The sequence below is a fragment of the Anas acuta genome, chromosome 1 (assembly GCF_963932015.1).
Source record: "Anas acuta chromosome 1, bAnaAcu1.1, whole genome shotgun sequence".
Taxonomy (NCBI): domain Eukaryota; kingdom Metazoa; phylum Chordata; class Aves; order Anseriformes; family Anatidae; genus Anas; species Anas acuta.
In genome coordinates this window covers 204,552,839-204,568,737 of record NC_088979.1, presented here as the reverse complement: position 1 = coordinate 204,568,737, position 15,899 = coordinate 204,552,839, and the positions used below count along the sequence as shown (strand labels likewise).

The following is a 15,899-nucleotide window of genomic DNA, read 5'->3' as shown; positions in this document are numbered from 1 at the left end:
TTCTTATTATTTTTGTTCTTAAAGCCTACCTTCACTCTGCAGGGAAACCTTCCTGTTGAAGCACAGGAGCCTTCAATGCAGTTCTTACCTCCTAACCCATCCGTGAATCTACAGTGTGCCCTCCTCTACATGTATGATGTGGTGGCTTGCAGTGTTGTGACCTGCTCTCGGAAACGAGGAGTAATGCCACGACTGGGGTTTTCCTTCTCTGGGAAGCTGGGGTGAGGGGCAGGCTCTGCCTGCGGTGGAGCTGTTGCAGGTATGGCTGTGTGCAGAGGAGAGACCTGAGGTGGCAAGCTGGAAGCTGGACAGGAACCAGAAAACTGTGGTTCAGAGAGAAGTTTTTTTCTGCTACTGTGCTACATGAATGATTTCTCGTTGAGACAAAACTTCTTGTGCTCCCAAGGCAGCTCATCCATTGGAGTTTTGCTCCTGCCACAGCAGGTCTCCAGTTCTGTGGGGTTTCTCCCAAAGGAGGGGCCCATTTGACTAGAGCCTTTCTATGTTCCTGGGTTAAACACTGCCGGTACATTGCTCTTTCTGATTTGTTACTTAAAGACTCAATGGCTAATTTGCTGCCAAGTCAAACTTCCCCTCTCCAAGACGTTTCAAAACCTTAGTCTGAGAAAATCTGAGTCTTTTATTTGTTGAGAATACTTGTACATTGAATTTTTAACCCAGAGCTTTCAGATTTATCAGTAAAGTTATGGTAATGTGGGCAGCTCTTCAACTAAGATTTCAAGAGAAGGAATAAATAAATGGTCATTTTTTCCAGTGCTTGTTATTTAGCAAAGATAGCATTTATGCACAGCAGCTTTTTCTATTTTTAATTTCTCATCTCTGCTATACAAAATCACTGTAGTAAAACCTTTCGAGTCAAAACAGCATTGCTATCAGCTATGCTTTTTTATCCACAGAGTCTCTAGGATAAGTTTACCAGTGATATAGCAAATAGGCCCTGACACCAAATGCTTCTTTCTGTGTGGCCAGGTCTTCAAAAGCTTGGATAATTACAAATACCATTTATTCTCCTTCCTCCTACAAAATTGGGGTTTCTTCTTGAACCACTCATGTGCAACACAAGTGGTTCCTTCATCCCAGTCTGAAGGTGATTTAAAACTGCTCTGCTGATTTTTAAGACAGTGAATACAATATTTCTGTCTCAAAGACTTTGCAGTACAGATCCCTAATGAAACTGATTCATCCTCTTCTCAGTTTCTCTAACTTTTTATTCTACGTGTCTTGACCTAGGGAAAAGAATATCACTGCAGAAATTATTTATGGGTCATTATCCACGACTGTTCAGCATAGGGAATTTAATAGTCTTACCTGCAACCTGCTAGGTTTTCCAGAAAGCAGAGGTTTCCCCTTGCTTGTGAGCTAGTTCATGTAAAGGAGAGATGTCAAATAACCCTGCCTGAGGTTTCAATTCTAGCAGTTCAGAAAGGGGATCTATCTGTGTTGTAGAGGAGAATAATGAGACACTTTTGCCCAGTTGTTCTTGGCCATCAAAATACCTGTGTTTACTCTCAGTTTCTCTTTCCAGCATGTGCTGTTCTTTCTCTTTCCAAGGCACGCAACGGCCTTGTTGACAAGTCCTGGTTCAGGACTTGTCATTCAAATTGTCCCCTGTAGGAAGTAGACATTTCCCTTATTCTGCCATGATCATAGGCTGTTCGTGTCTCGCAGTAATGTTACATTTACTGAAGATGCAGGGAGGTTTGCAGCCTGTCCACACCAGGGACATGCTTGTCCTCTGCTGAATTGTTCTAAATGGAACTATTTCTGTGCACTCCACCTGGCTTCTCTGCCTATAGCAGGGGGGTTGGAACTAGATGATCTTTGAGGTCCATTCCAACCCAGGCCATTCTGTGGTTCTGTGTATTATGAGAAGTTTCCCAAAGTAAGTGGGACGTGCCTATTTCGAGAAATGTTCTTCTGCAGAGTTAAATCCATCTAGTGTACTTTGAATAATGCAGACTGCACCATAAAATACTGTGTGATTTGTGGTGCCATCCTCACAGCAGAACCAACAGGAGGGTACAATGCTGTCTCAGCTCAGTCAAGCACAAAGCTTGATATCTCCACTTAAGCTGCTGTTGGGAGTGGTTTTAAGCTGCGTGGAGGCAGCTGAAGTGCAGGGACACGTTCCCTTCTCCTCGGTCTGCTGAGGGGGAGAGAGCAGATAAGTGCAATTTCTTAAACCATCACAGCCCAATTTGCCATAGTTTATGTTTCAGTGCTGCAGGATTGCTGGTGAGATACTCTATAAAAGATTAACAGTTTTTGAAACAGTTTAAAAGAAAAAAAGTCTTGCTCTGTAGGCAGATTTTAAAGGTGGAAAACATACTTTAGAAGTTACTATTATTCTAAAATAAGACCCAAACCTGAGTATTAGTTCAGAATGGAGAAATGTGAAAGCAATCCTCAATATTTAACAGGGTTGCAACAGGAGAACAGCAACAATGAGAGGAAATTGTTGCATTTACAAAGAAATTTTCTTGACCGTGTGCAGCAATACGGACTGTGGCTCAGTATGATCTGAGGACAAAGAGCTGAAGGAATAGGTAATTAGGGAGAGATACTTACTGTGCATGGCCGTGCTTTCTGCACCTTCTGCTTAACATTACGGATAAATGTTTGCCCAAGGCACTTGGAGCCTGCTGATCTCCTGCTTCGGCTGTGCTGTACTGCAGACTGCTCGCTATGGCATAATGCATTCAAGGTATAAAAGCAGTATTACTTGATTAAGAACCTGAATAACTCACTTTAAAATATGATATGTTTTCTGTTGATTTGAATTTTAAAAGCTGAAAGTTGCACTTTGGTTCAGTCAGCAGTTGTGGCCTAGATAGGAGAACACTGGAGGAAATTTCAGTGGCTTTTGATTTGTAAAGTTATGGTTCTTCTCAGTTTAAAGTCTGTTAGTCCAGTTACTTTAAGCCTCCTTTTATTTATTTATTTATTTATTTATTTATTTATTTTTAAGCGAACTGGCAGCATCACTTTCAATTCAATGTGTTATGCAGATTAATGAAAGATGATGTGTTTACATTCAACTGTGATTGCAGATGAAAGGTCATTTTGTCAGGTTTTTCACCCACACCTGAAAAACAGTGCCGTGAGGTTCTACTTCTAGATGGCATTTGTCATAGGCACATATTTCCTATTATTTGTATTATATTTCTGTATAGGAACATTGTGTATACCTTAACCCTCCTCTCTAGTAGCTTGCATGATAACTTTCATATCAAGTCCATTGCCAGCTCAACTTGAACAGAGATCTTCCTGTTTCCAAAAGGTTGAAGTTAAGTTCTGGAGTGTTTTTTTTTTTTCTTTCTTTTTTTTTTTTTTTTTTTTTCTTTTTTTTTTTTTCTTTTTAACAACAAAAATCTGTTATCTGAATGAAGAGGTAGTTCTTGCTAGTGTTGAAACTGCCTTTGGGGTCTCAGCTTTCGTCGCTGCCTTTGCCTCACCGTGTGAATTCCAGGTCTCATCACAACACCGCCTGCTGAGCTGCCGCAGTTTCCTTCTGCGATATGTGTAGGAACATCCACATTTCCGTACTGTGGCTGTCCCATCAAGCTGTCTCTTTGCTGCCGGCTTCTGGGGGGTGTGTGCATAGCACCTGCACTGCCAGCTGAGTCGGCAGAGCTGTGCCTGGTGCTGGTGGTCTTGTGGTGTCCCAGCTGCAGGAGCTCAGACTTGTTCCTCCACCACGCAGCTTTGTTCGGACGCTGCGTTCACAGAAGTGACCAGCCTGAGGATTGCCAGAGTACCCTGTATGCAATTAAAATATAAGCAGTGCTTTGCATCCTAAGCTTTTTTTAGTCAAAGGAAGAGAGAACACAGATACAAGACAGAAATGTAGAAAGAGCACTGCTTTAAATGCAGCAGAAATTAACTTTTGCAGCTTTTCTACAGCTGTACCTGTTTCCTGCACTGGCTGCCCCAGCAAAGCGCTGTGTGCCTGCATCCTGCCCCCAGAGGTGGTTCGGATCTGTGCTGCACTCACCAGTTAGGCTTGTGGATTGCAGGGGTGCCATTTGCACAAAGAAATCCCCACAGCAGCTGTAACAATCACCTCCTCTGCTTCTTACGGCACATTGATTAAAGGAAATGTCCACTGGCAGCTTTATAGGTCTGGACCATGTAACCTGCTCCTTCCCTGGTCTGTTGTTTCTATGACCACTGGTGGTGCTCCCAAGCACAGCTTTCATCTGCTGGCCAAAATTCACTGTTGCTGATTTTGACTGCAGCATTTAATCTCAGCCCTGCTAAGGAAGAGGCTCACAGGAGCAGCTGCCGTGAATAGGTGGATGCTGACTTTGTTGTGCAAGTGTTTTCAGTAGAGCCATTTTTGAGTGTAGAAGGGTGTACCAGTATCAAATCATGTGGCAAGTTCAGCAGTCCAATAGCCCAAAGGCAAGGAGTCCCACCTACAGCTCCTTCTTATGTGCATTAATCCGTATTTTACACTGCAAAGTACAACATACCGTCTTGCTTGTTTTCATTTCCTGTTATGGATCTCATGTATTTATTAGTTAATTACTTTAAATATATATTTGGATATGCACAGTTCCGAAAATTAGCAGACTGTAATCATTAAAATCCTAGATTAGATAGAGATTAGATTAGATTTAGTGGACAAATTGCTAGCTGCAGTTAATTCAGTGAATCTTGAAATGCCCAGTTTGGGCCTTTCTCTGTCTGGAGTTCAAGATATATATATATACAGCATCCATCTGTAGGTGTGCCAAGAGGTGGCATTTTCCACAGTTCTTGTGCTGTGTCTGGCACTGCTCTCTCATGGTAGTTGCATGCAGTGTGAGAAGGGATGTGGACTTTCCATCAAATGCTAATTTGCACAGCTTTTGCTGAGATAAGGAAATAATTCCACTGCTTTTTCTTAGGTGACATTGTTGGCCCTGTGGACACTATTACATTGCCACGTAATGTATATGTTGTTACAGTGGTAATTACCTTCATGTTTAAATTGAATCTCTTATTTTCTAACTTGAAAGAATTGTAGCTGTCTTCTTATTGGCCAATGGATGAATTCATTTTATTCATTATACCCTTGACTTGGACACATATGCAAAGATATATTCATATCTGCCCAGAGAGATTGTGGAGTCTTCTTCCTTGGAGAACTTCCAAAGCTGCCTGGATGTGGATCTAGGCAACCTGCGCTATGTTTCTCTGCTTGAGTTGTACCGGATGACCTCCAGATGTCCCTTCCAACCTTAACTGTTTTGTGATTCTGTGATATATAACAACAGTGTGTGTGTGCTTTGTATCACAGAATCCTGAGAGTTTTAGCAAAGCCACAGAACACCGACTGATCTCTTTCTATCTCATTAAAAAAATAGCTAATAGCAATGCTCTAGAATTAATATTTACTTGTTTTTTTTTTTAATGTATTTGTATCTGAAACTATTTTATTATTTTCATTTTAATAGTTATTTCTACTAAATAGAGAGTTTTTAATTTATGTGCAAATTAGGTACCTTCCTAAAAAATACATGAATTTATTTCTAGCTGATGAAGTCTAGCTAGTGTCCACCTATATGCTATGGTATGAGGGATTTGGATGGGAGGACCTAGAAAGTTGTTTGAGGAAAAAAAAAAAAAAAAAGCTTTTTTGCTTGCCTGTAGTAGGACCACAATAGGGTGTGTGCAGATGCACTTGTAGAGGGAGACAATCTGTGCTTCTTGCAAACCCATCCAGGTAGAGCTTGGCTGAATGATGAAGGCTGCAGTCAGGTACTTGACGGACAGAAGTAGCAACTCCTGATGGAAGGGGCAGTGCCTGTCTGGTGCAGAGGGGTCTTTCTGCTTTTTGTAGCTGCATGCACCAACAGAGCAACAGATTTGCACCAGGGCTCTTGCTCCCATCTGCAAAGCAAATGCAGAGAGTGGTCAGGGAGCTGTGGGGCGCACTGGGTGAGGAAGGCTTGTTGAAAGGGATGTCTGTAATTCTTCCACTGCCTACTCTAATTATACCCCTAAGTGCAGTAAGTCCTAATGCACTGGGCACTCCTGGGAGTTGGGACTGTTTCTTGGTCAGAGATTGGACTGCAGTCAGCCAGGTGAGTTTGTGTGGGCTCTGTGTGCAACGAGTCAGAGGTTTGTCACATGGGTGCATGGGCATTTCACCTCTTGGGGATGAGCATTTCATATTTGGAGCTTGCTGCTGGTGATGTGATATGATGAGGACCAGCCACAGGACAGCTGTGTGTGGAAGGGCTCAGGACAACTCCATGTATGCTGGCAGTGCTGCTGGGTTGCACAGCTGTGCATCTTTCCCCAAAACAGTAGCCCTTCCATGCTTTACTGTGGGGAGAAAGGGAACAAGGATATCCTTTTTACCCTGTTCTTCTTTTCCCCTTTGTATAAATGCTGTGCCCAGATGTGTCCCTTGCTGCAGTATAAGAGCCAGCAATGACGCTTCTGCCATTTGTTAAACTGACAGCACTTTCCTTGCCCATCTCCTCCAGGTTCTTATCCCACACCCATACAAAATTGATGGTCAGTCTCCAGCCCATGGCCAAGAACTGCTACATCCCCATGTTTGAGAAGAATCACTGTTGTCTGAGTGGGTTGGGAGCAAATGTAGGGCTTGGTGCAGCTCCCTTGAGGGGAGCAGGGAGCACCCAGCATTGCTGTAGCCCAGGCAGGAGACATGGTGGTGCTGTGATGCCCACTGTGTGTGTGCTCACCTGGTTCTCACCCCTCTCTTGGGGCTCTGCAGAGTGTCCCCTGACTGCAGCGGCTCAGCTGGAACTTGGTGCCGAGATGATCAAAGCACTGCGCAATGGGGGAGCACACCTGGATTTCCGGACACGGGAGGGAATGACAGCTCTTCACAAGGCTGTGCGGTGCCGCAACCATGCGGCGCTGTTGGTGAGTTGTGGCTTGGTCCCCTCTGCCCTTTGCCCCAGTGCCAGCTGCTCCACTTCCCGACCTGGCCTCATGTCACTGCCCCCACATCAGTGTACCCTCCTGGGATCAAAGAACCTGTCTTGTGCTGCATTTGGGGAGCACAGCTTGTTACAAAAATGTGGCACTAATGATCTGAGTCGTGAGGAGGGAAGGGGTGAGCACCACCTGCTGCCATGGCCGCAGCACCCTAGTCCTCACAGGGTGGGTTGTCCTGTGTGGCTGCCTGGAGCTGCAGGACAATGGAGGCGCTTCTCCTGCAGACGCTGCTGGACCTGGGTGCCTCCCCAGACTACAAGGACAGCCGAGGGCTGACGCCCCTGTACCACAGCGCCATGGTCGGGGGGGATCCCTACTGCTGTGAGCTCCTGCTGCACGACTACGCCCGGCTGGGCTGCGTGGATGAGAACGGCTGGCAGGAGATCCACCAGGTGAGGCAGATAATGGACAAGGTGCAGCTGGGGCCACCACTGCCATACTGTCAGTGAAGAGGCCTGTCCTGTCCCCTCAGGTGCTGCAGGGATGCGGTGTCCTGTTGGCGGGCAGTGGTGGCGCTGCATGGCAGGATTGGCCGGCATGGGGGGAGGGTCGTGTCCTGGGTCCTGTCTGGGGATTTGCTCGGGGAGTGCCAGTTCTGTGTCCCACCCAAGGCTTAACATTCAGGTTGTTTCATGCTGGCCTTAGTCAATGGGTCTGGGATCCTCCCCAGATTACAGGTGTGCCAGGACAGCAATTTGGGACCTTGATCGAGCCTGAGGCATCCTGATTACAAAAACACAGTTATATCTGTACAGGGTGCACAGGGAAGAAGGAGATGAGCTAGATGGGTGAGGGGACCTGAGCTGGCTTTGTGCTTCAAGACTGAGCTCCTTCTGGAGAAGGGAGGGTTTTGCTGGCTCTGCCTCAAGTCCCTCAGTCTGGCAGTGTCAGAGGGGCAGGCTGCCTTTGGGCCTGTGGCCTCCCACAGCACTCGGCTCTCAGGCCGTGCAAGGTGAAGCAGTACTGGTACATCAAAGGACAGATGGATGAGTGAAAAAAACAAGAGATGCATTTGTGATCTTGATTTGTGGGACATGACTCTCCTCCTTCCTGCCTCATCCTACATTGCCATGGCTGATCTTTGAGGTCTGCTCATCCCGGGATGGACCAAGCACAGAGGAAAACACCACACTAGATCTGGATCTATTGCACTCTGCTTTGCCTGCTCGTGCTTCAGGGCTTTTTTCAGCAGATAAATATTACTGATGTAGCAAATGATCTGGAGGAGTCCCTGATACCTGCATGATGCTGAGCCCAAATTTGCAATCAGTGTAAAGGTAATTTATCTGATAAGTGTTTGTGTATATATTGCTGTAAGAAGGAGCAGTGAGTGTGCGTGAGTGTTAATGGAACTCTTCAGGTTCCTGTCTGATACAACTTTTGTAGCATAGATGAATCCAGAAGAGACAGGAAGATGTTATGAAGTTTATCACTTCCCTGCTGCTCTCTCATTTTATTTTTCTATTTCTTTTTTCCCCTTTTGCATTTTGAGCAGGCATGTCGCTACGGCCATGTTCAGCACCTGGAGCATCTTCTCTTCTACGGAGCTGATATGACTGCACAGAATGCCTCAGGAAATACCGCTCTTCATATTTGTGCTCTCTATAATCAGGTACTTCTGTGTGATTCAAGACATGAGAACAAAGAAAACATAGATGAGGAACCAGCCTGCCAGAGGGAACAATGCTGGGCTGGGGCATCTTCTGATTGCTATTACTGTTTGCAGGCCTAGAAAAGTTTTTCTGAATTGTATCCACCCTCTGTCTTGGGATGAGGCTGTTTCTGTTTGCAGCAGCAGACTGATGTTAGATTTCTCAAGAGTCTGGTGGCTAGGGGAAAGAGTCTGTGCTTCAGTCTAGTCCCATTCCCTGATTATTTTTGCTGGTTTACTGCCTAACTTGTTCTGTAATTTTTCCTCTGATTCCTATTCCTTCTTCACACCAAGTGCAGCGAGCCCCCATCACTGGCTGGAGGGAGCAGTTTGCCTGGGTGGAGAGTGCTAATTTGGTCCAGGTGCTTGCATGTAACTTTGGGGAGGGCACATGCCCCAAGCAGGGCTTGTTGGGTACATCCTGTGGCTTTCACAGCCTTTGGGGCAGGCATGTGGGCTGGGGTGCTATCCCTGACACAAATGCTCATAATGATGAGAAGCCGTGACATGGGAGATTCAGGCTGGGTTTAAAGAAAAGGTTCTTCACTGAGAGGGTGATCAGGCATTGGAACAGGCTCTCCAAGGCAGTGGTCACAGTGCTGAGTCTGCTGGAGTTGAAGAGGTGCTTGGATAATGCTCTCAGACACATGGTCTGATTTTTTGAGTGATCCTGTGCGGACCTAGGAGTTGGACTCAATGATCCTTGTGGGTCCCTTCCAGCTCAGGATATTCTATGAACATCTTATTACCAATCCCTGAATTTTAAAGAAGGTTGACCAGGCAATGCAGAGTACCCTGCCCTCAGGGCCACTGATCTCAGTTCAGAAGAAATTAAGGGTAGTGGAAGAGCCCTCTCTGATCTTGCCCTCCCACTGTTCTCTTTCCGAGATGTAGAGTTCAGTATCTAAGGATTTCTCCTGTAGGTTTTATTCCTTCCTACAGATTTTATATATTCTATTTTCTGTTTTTGCTATAAAGGGAATTTTTCAGATTCCAAGGTGCCTATGTTTTAAAAAGTGAATACTCTTATAATTTGCAATAGAAGCTGATTGTGGCTTGTTATGTGATGGGTGCACTCTGCAGACCTATGACTCTGATATCTGGGTTTATGCCCACTGGGTTGGTTAGGGAGAGCTGCATTAGGGTGTACAAGGGCTCATAAATGTGTGGAATTAACAATAGAGAAGTACAGAGCATTCAAAACAGAAGTGCTAAAAGGCTTTAGGAAATAGCAATACGTGGGAATGTGTAGTGGTCACTGTGCCTCATACGTGTGGTCTTGGACTTGGGCTTGACTATGGTGGCAGCACCTATAGCTGGCACACAGGTAGATGGAATTGGTCAGCTTGGTGCCAGAGGTAACCAGTTCATGGGGATTCTGGATCCTTTTATATTCCTTGCTCTTGCCAAAGGAGGATTTCTGAGTGCAATGAAACTATGTGGTTTGCTTCTTTGTTGTCACCAGTCTACAGTGCTAATCAGACTCTTCCTGTTTCCTCCTTGCTTTCCCAGGAGAGCTGTGCTCGGGTTCTCCTCTTCCGTGGTGCGAGCAAAGAGATTCGCAACTACAACAGCCAGACGGCATTCCAGGTGAGACAGTGAGCTATGGGCCCCAGTCCCTCCCACAGAACTCCTCTGGCATGGGCAGTGGCAGCCGCTGACATGCTCCTTGGTCATGCCTGGGATAACATTTACTGGAACAAAACCATTGATTCAGGATGCCTATTCTGACACTGGAGCGGGAGGGAGGAAAGCGATGGGAGGGACTATGAAAGTGGTATCTTATGGTGGGAGACTAAAAGAGTTTTGCTTGTTCTGTCATGTGTAATGGAGGTGGAAAGGAGGAATTATTGCTCTCTGCAGAAGTGTTCCAGTAAATGTTAGCGAGGGAGCAAAATCCTCATGAATAAAGGATTCAGTTTTGCACCAGAAGTGCACCTGAACTTGCTGTTAATAAACTTAAAATGGGAGTTAGAAGACCTCAAACCACTATTGAAATGGATTGAAATTCTGCAATAGCTTTCATGTAAATATGTTAGGTAAAACAGATGGAAAAGGGAAACTTGGTCACTTTGCAGTATGACTCCTAAGTCTGCAAGTCATGCGAAAGTAATTGCCTGCAAATTATCATAGGCTGCAGTCTGTGATACAGGGGGTCTCTTCCCTTCAGTCTGCTTTGCCTTTCTTTTGAAAAGTTCTTGAACTTGAAATATCATTTCTGCCTGTGCTTTTGTGGAAGCATAATCTTCTACCTGCGGACCTTTCAGAAATGTTGTGACTCATTGTCCAGCTAGTACTAATCTTCAGGTGTCCCTTGAGAGTAGAGCGTATCTGTCAGCATCTTAATCATGTACTAGCTTGGGTAGCCACAGATGAGCTCCCTAACCATTTTCCCTTTAGAAATGCTTTTCTTCACTCTTTCAGTGTTGTATATAGAGGTTCTAGGCCAAAGCATCTCAAGCTTGACCATCACAATGAAGTTAGCAGCCACTCATGATGCTTGCAGGGGCTGTGTGAGAGATCCCTTATTACAGATGCAATCACTCTCGTTCCCTGTGTGCAACTACAACTGTTTGTACAGCAGCATGTCCTGGGAGGAGAGGGATAGGAAATTGGGCAGATATTCTGCACATGTTGGAAATCTGCTACACTCAGGTTGTGTTGTGCCCGTGTTGGCTCTCGCATGGAGGAAGTGGGTACTTCTTGTGAGCCTTGTGTCCTGAGGGATGATAATTCTTCCAAATGAACTGAATACTTGAGTAGCTTGAATGCCATGAGTACTCAGGGGGAGCTGAAGTGCTCTCTGACGTAACCTGCCTGCTTACTGGCAGCCACGGTGAACCGGCTGTGGTTGCCTTGGAAGACCCTGCTGCATGCTGTGGGAATGGTGCTATATTCTGCATCAGGATATTTCGTTTAAATTTTAAGTACATTTTAATGCAAATTCAGCAAACAGTCCCAAAAAGAGTACATACAATCATGGTAAGTACACATGTACAAATTAGGCAGCTGTGTAGAGATACCAGTTATTAAGTTCTCGTGTGTACATAACTAATAATGCATATGTAGTTTCAGGAAATGATTATATAGCTTATATTCTTGAAAGTAATTTCTCTTGGAAGACCGAGGAAGACAGAGCTGCTTACAAGCTGTGTTATGCGTTGGCTTGGATGCTAAGAGAAGAAGGGGCCTGGAAGGTCAAATTGAGCATTCCTCATAGCCTGTCCGGTATTTTGTCATATGTGGGAACTTTAACAGATTTGTGCCATGGAGGTACACCAGTAATAGGATAAGTTCATGTATTCACCTAGTAAGTGGTTGTTGTCTGGTCATACCTGGTGAAGCTGTGAGTGTCAGTTGCCTGCAGAGGAGGGGAGGTTTGTCCTCCCTTCCACAGTGGCCCAGAGAGCACGGGGGGACTGGCTCCAGAGGGGTGCTCACGTACACAAGTAGAGGCCACCACATCCAGCTTTGCTCTGAATTACAGTGAGCACTGTGCCTTGTTAACAGGAGCGAATGCTGAAGGGTGCCTGAGCTCAGCCCTTGGTGAGGACCCCATCCCATGGGAGCCTTTTCTCCATGAATCCACCTTAACTCAGACCTTTTTCTGCATGTTCCACCCAATCTCCCACCTCGGGAGATGGGTCATGAAAGGGTTTGTGTGGATGGAGGCAGCAAGATCTGCTGTGCTCAAAGTGTTGCTTTCCAGGGAGTTTTCCTCTGGGAGCTGAGGTTTTTCCCATCTGACTGCTCTTAGATGTAATGTGAAAATATTCATTTCCAGGGAAGTACTTTTTCCAGGAAACTGTTGCCTTGTTTAATTGACTGTACTTTTGGAATCAAGAGATGGAGAAAGGACAACCTTTTTGCTTTGGGCATCTGAAGGAAATGGGGTTGTGTAGCAGATGGTGGAGAGAGAACAAATGGCTCCTGTTCTGATTTTGCTCATGTCCTGCAGAGTCCTAGGGAGTTCTAAGAAGGGATAAGCAGTGTTTGTCTTCTTTTTTTGAAGTAGTTTGACCAATTGGAAGTTTCTGTTCCAGAGAATTGAAATCATGCTTGGTAATCTGAATATTTTTTTATTGACAGGCATGACCTGATCCAAACTAGCATCTGATATTAATGTTATGTGCTCCCATCAGCTCCCAGCTTTCCAACAGAAGCACTCTGACTCCTGGCTTAGATTGCTAGCTCAAGATTTCAGCATGTGATTAAGTTACCGTATGCTACAAAGTCTGGCACTTTCTCACGCTTTGTCTTTGTGTAGCCATGGTAAAGAGGTGCTACCTCTCTGTGACTGATTTTCAGCACAGCAGAGGAAAGCCAAGCCTGTACAAAGGAGTGTGCAGTAGCCACAGCAGTTCTGTGGCTGCTGGAGCTTGTGTAAATGCCTCTGATTCTGCATGGCTGTTTAGTCAGTTTACTGCATATACCTTGTGCTAATTTGATTGTTACTGTTAATCAGATAGCTTGGTGTCAGTGGCCTGAGATGGCTCACTCAGATAACACCGAGTAATTTAGAGGTTTAAAAAGTTGTAATCTCTTTGTTTATCTTCCATGAGGCAAATCAGCACGTTCCTTACCTAGGGAGGTAATGCCACATCTCACTGTGCTGTGTGGTGAGTTCTTCCAGCTGCAGAATGGCCTGATGGAGCGCTTGTGGACTGCAGCACATGGCCGGTATGGTGGGGCAGGAGTGCTGGGAGCATTGTCACCTCTTTGTGGCTAGTGGCAGGCTTCAGAGAGGGCTGCCAAAGCAGGGTAGGTTTAGGGTAAGAGTTTTCCCATAGTACCTTTTCAGCTTCTGGAAATCTTCAACTTACTGTTTTATCAAGCCAGGGTTTATACCTACATCTGTCTTCCATTGCTCTTAGCTGGCTTGACTTCCATAAATTGTATGAGAGTCCTGTATGCAGATGTAGTCCTTCCGAAAGCTCCCCAGCATCATTCAAATATGTTTTTCTCACTAACGGTTGGATAAATCATTTTTCAGGTGGGATACTGCATACTTAAAATACACTAGAAAATAATAATATATATTTTTTTCCTTCCAGCTATTTTAGCAGCATCCCTGGTGGGGAATCAGAAACAAAGTGCTACTAAAGCACTAGTTGTCTCACAAACATCAAACCTCCCATGTGTCTTCAGGTGCTCACTGACTGGACTTGGGGCACTGGCCAGTGGAGCATGCTGTGGGTCAGGGGCCTGCAATGGGAAGGCCAAACACTCAAGCCAAGACTGTGAAGACTGACAGTTGCAGCTGGGGATGTGGTGAACCCACCATCATATTTAAACAACAGAAAGGCATCCAGCAGATGGTTGTAATGTGTAGACAGCCATACAAGTAGGTGGTTGTGCAAACACAGTGAATGGTTGCTGAGTGGTCAGTCTGACCCTGCTGGGGGAGGAGGAGGACATCTCCCTTTCCCCCAACAGGGTCAGATGCTATGGGACATGGTTTGGACAAAACAATGAGCTCTCAGCATGGCTGTAGGGCTCTCATGCAGAAGCTTCATGTGGGGCGTTCCTGCATTTGCTCCCTTCTGCCTCTCCTGTTGCAGATCCCTCATCCCTGTGGATGTGGTCACAGTGCATGTGGGGTGGAAGGAAACTGATCCTGTTTGGACACATCTCTGCAAGCTGGGCTCTTTGAATAGATCAGTCAAAGATTTCATGCTATCTGTCCTAAGCCTGCTCCAACCTTTCTGTTCTGTGAAAGGACTAGGAAGGTGCTCTGTGGATGCCACATGCCCCTTTGTCCTCTAGACTCCCTTTTCTGTCTTTTCGTGCTTCTGATAGGATATTATTGTGTTGGGATCATACAGCATCAGATGCTTGGGTGCTGAATAGTTGCCAACAACTGAATGATCCATTTCTTATTTCTGTCTCTTTTTCTTGGCCCTTTTCAGGGACAGTTTTCATGAGTCTACCTTGTCTTGAGGTTAACATTGTGTCAAGGAAGATAACCACTTCCATTACAGGTCTGTATTGTCAGGGCCCTGAGGGCACTCAAGATCCTTAATGTCCTTCGCCAGCTTCACCTCAGGCCCCCACCCTGTGGGCCCAAAAGCCCCATTTTAGCTCAAGCATAGGACTGTTGATAGCTCCAAGTCTTCCAGGTCAGCCTGTCTACAGTTCTTTTTTTTTTTTTTTTTTTTTAAATTGAAATATGAAGTGTTAGCTACTGTTCATTTGCAATGTTTTGGGCTTCTCTTTTCTTTTTCCTTAATGTCAGCTGACAGAGTGATTCCAAAAGAGATGACCTTCCAAATTCTGTGAACAGCTATGTCCCTTTCTGAGTATGCAGATTACATGACTAGACTTGGAAATGAAACCATTTACCTTTGCAAGCTGAACTTTATCAGAACAGTTGTTGATTCTCAGGTGAGCATCTTATGTGCAGATGGTCTCCCCTTATCTTGAGTTGGTGCTGCCTGGGCTATTTCCAGTAGGATGCTGGATGAGACTTTCTGGGACCATCAGAAGTCCTCCTGTTGATGAAGTTTTATTGACGATCCACGTCTGACGCTGTCAATGAGCTATGTGAAACAGTCTTCCTGTCTCATGAGGTTTGATGTCCAGGTGACAGTTTGATTGTTGGAGTCTACATTAACAAGTGTGTATGATGGAAGAAGACACCCTCTACTCTTGTAAAAGTCATTGTCCCTATGGCTGTCATCCATCCTGTTTTCTCTAGGGCCTTTTCTGCTGAACTGCTCCTCAGCATGTCATTGCCAAGGTTGCTTCCTTCTCAGATATGACTTCGGATTTGTCCATTCTGAATTTTACGGGGGTCCTCCTGGCCTATTCCTCCAGCCTGTTCAGGTCCCTATTGATTGTAGCTCTGCCCTTGAATATATTGATCATCACCAGTCTGGAGGTACTTGAAAACCGTATGACCTCTGTCGTGTTCCACTTGTCTGTAGCAGTTAGGTAGAGAAAGACCCATTCAATCTCTTTGACCTGAACCATCCAACCAGCTTTTTTTTCCCCATCTAGCTGTCCATGCATCCATACTGTAATGTCCTCATTATTACAGACAGAGATGAGACATGGGAAGAGCCCATCTGTCTTATTTCCCTGTGTCTTCTAAGATACCTGCTGATTTTGCTACCTCTGTATCAGAGGCTGGGCCAACTGTGCCACTTGTGTCTCTCAGCAGTCTACCATGTACTGTCAGGTTGGAGAGCTGCTGTGACCAGAGGAACCCTATCTCTTCCATATAGAGATTTCCGTGTAAACAGCAGGAGAATCCTAAACTGCTTCT

At 45.3% G+C, this 15,899-nt stretch overlaps 1 protein-coding gene across 5 annotated transcripts in view; it reads left to right on the top strand.

Moving 5' to 3' along the window:
• The window catches only part of SHANK3 (SH3 and multiple ankyrin repeat domains 3), a 371,832-nt gene that overhangs the window by 85,125 nt on the left and 270,808 nt on the right, over window positions 1-15,899 (top strand). For all 5 annotated transcript variants that reach the window (XM_068670237.1, XM_068670238.1, XM_068670239.1 and 2 more), the window contains 4 exons: window positions 6,755-6,906; window positions 7,206-7,373; window positions 8,477-8,593; window positions 10,145-10,222. In XM_068670237.1, the coding sequence (XP_068526338.1) occupies window positions 6,755-6,906; window positions 7,206-7,373; window positions 8,477-8,593; window positions 10,145-10,222 (515 nt within the window). The remainder of the gene's footprint in view (window positions 1-6,754; window positions 6,907-7,205; window positions 7,374-8,476; window positions 8,594-10,144; window positions 10,223-15,899) is intronic.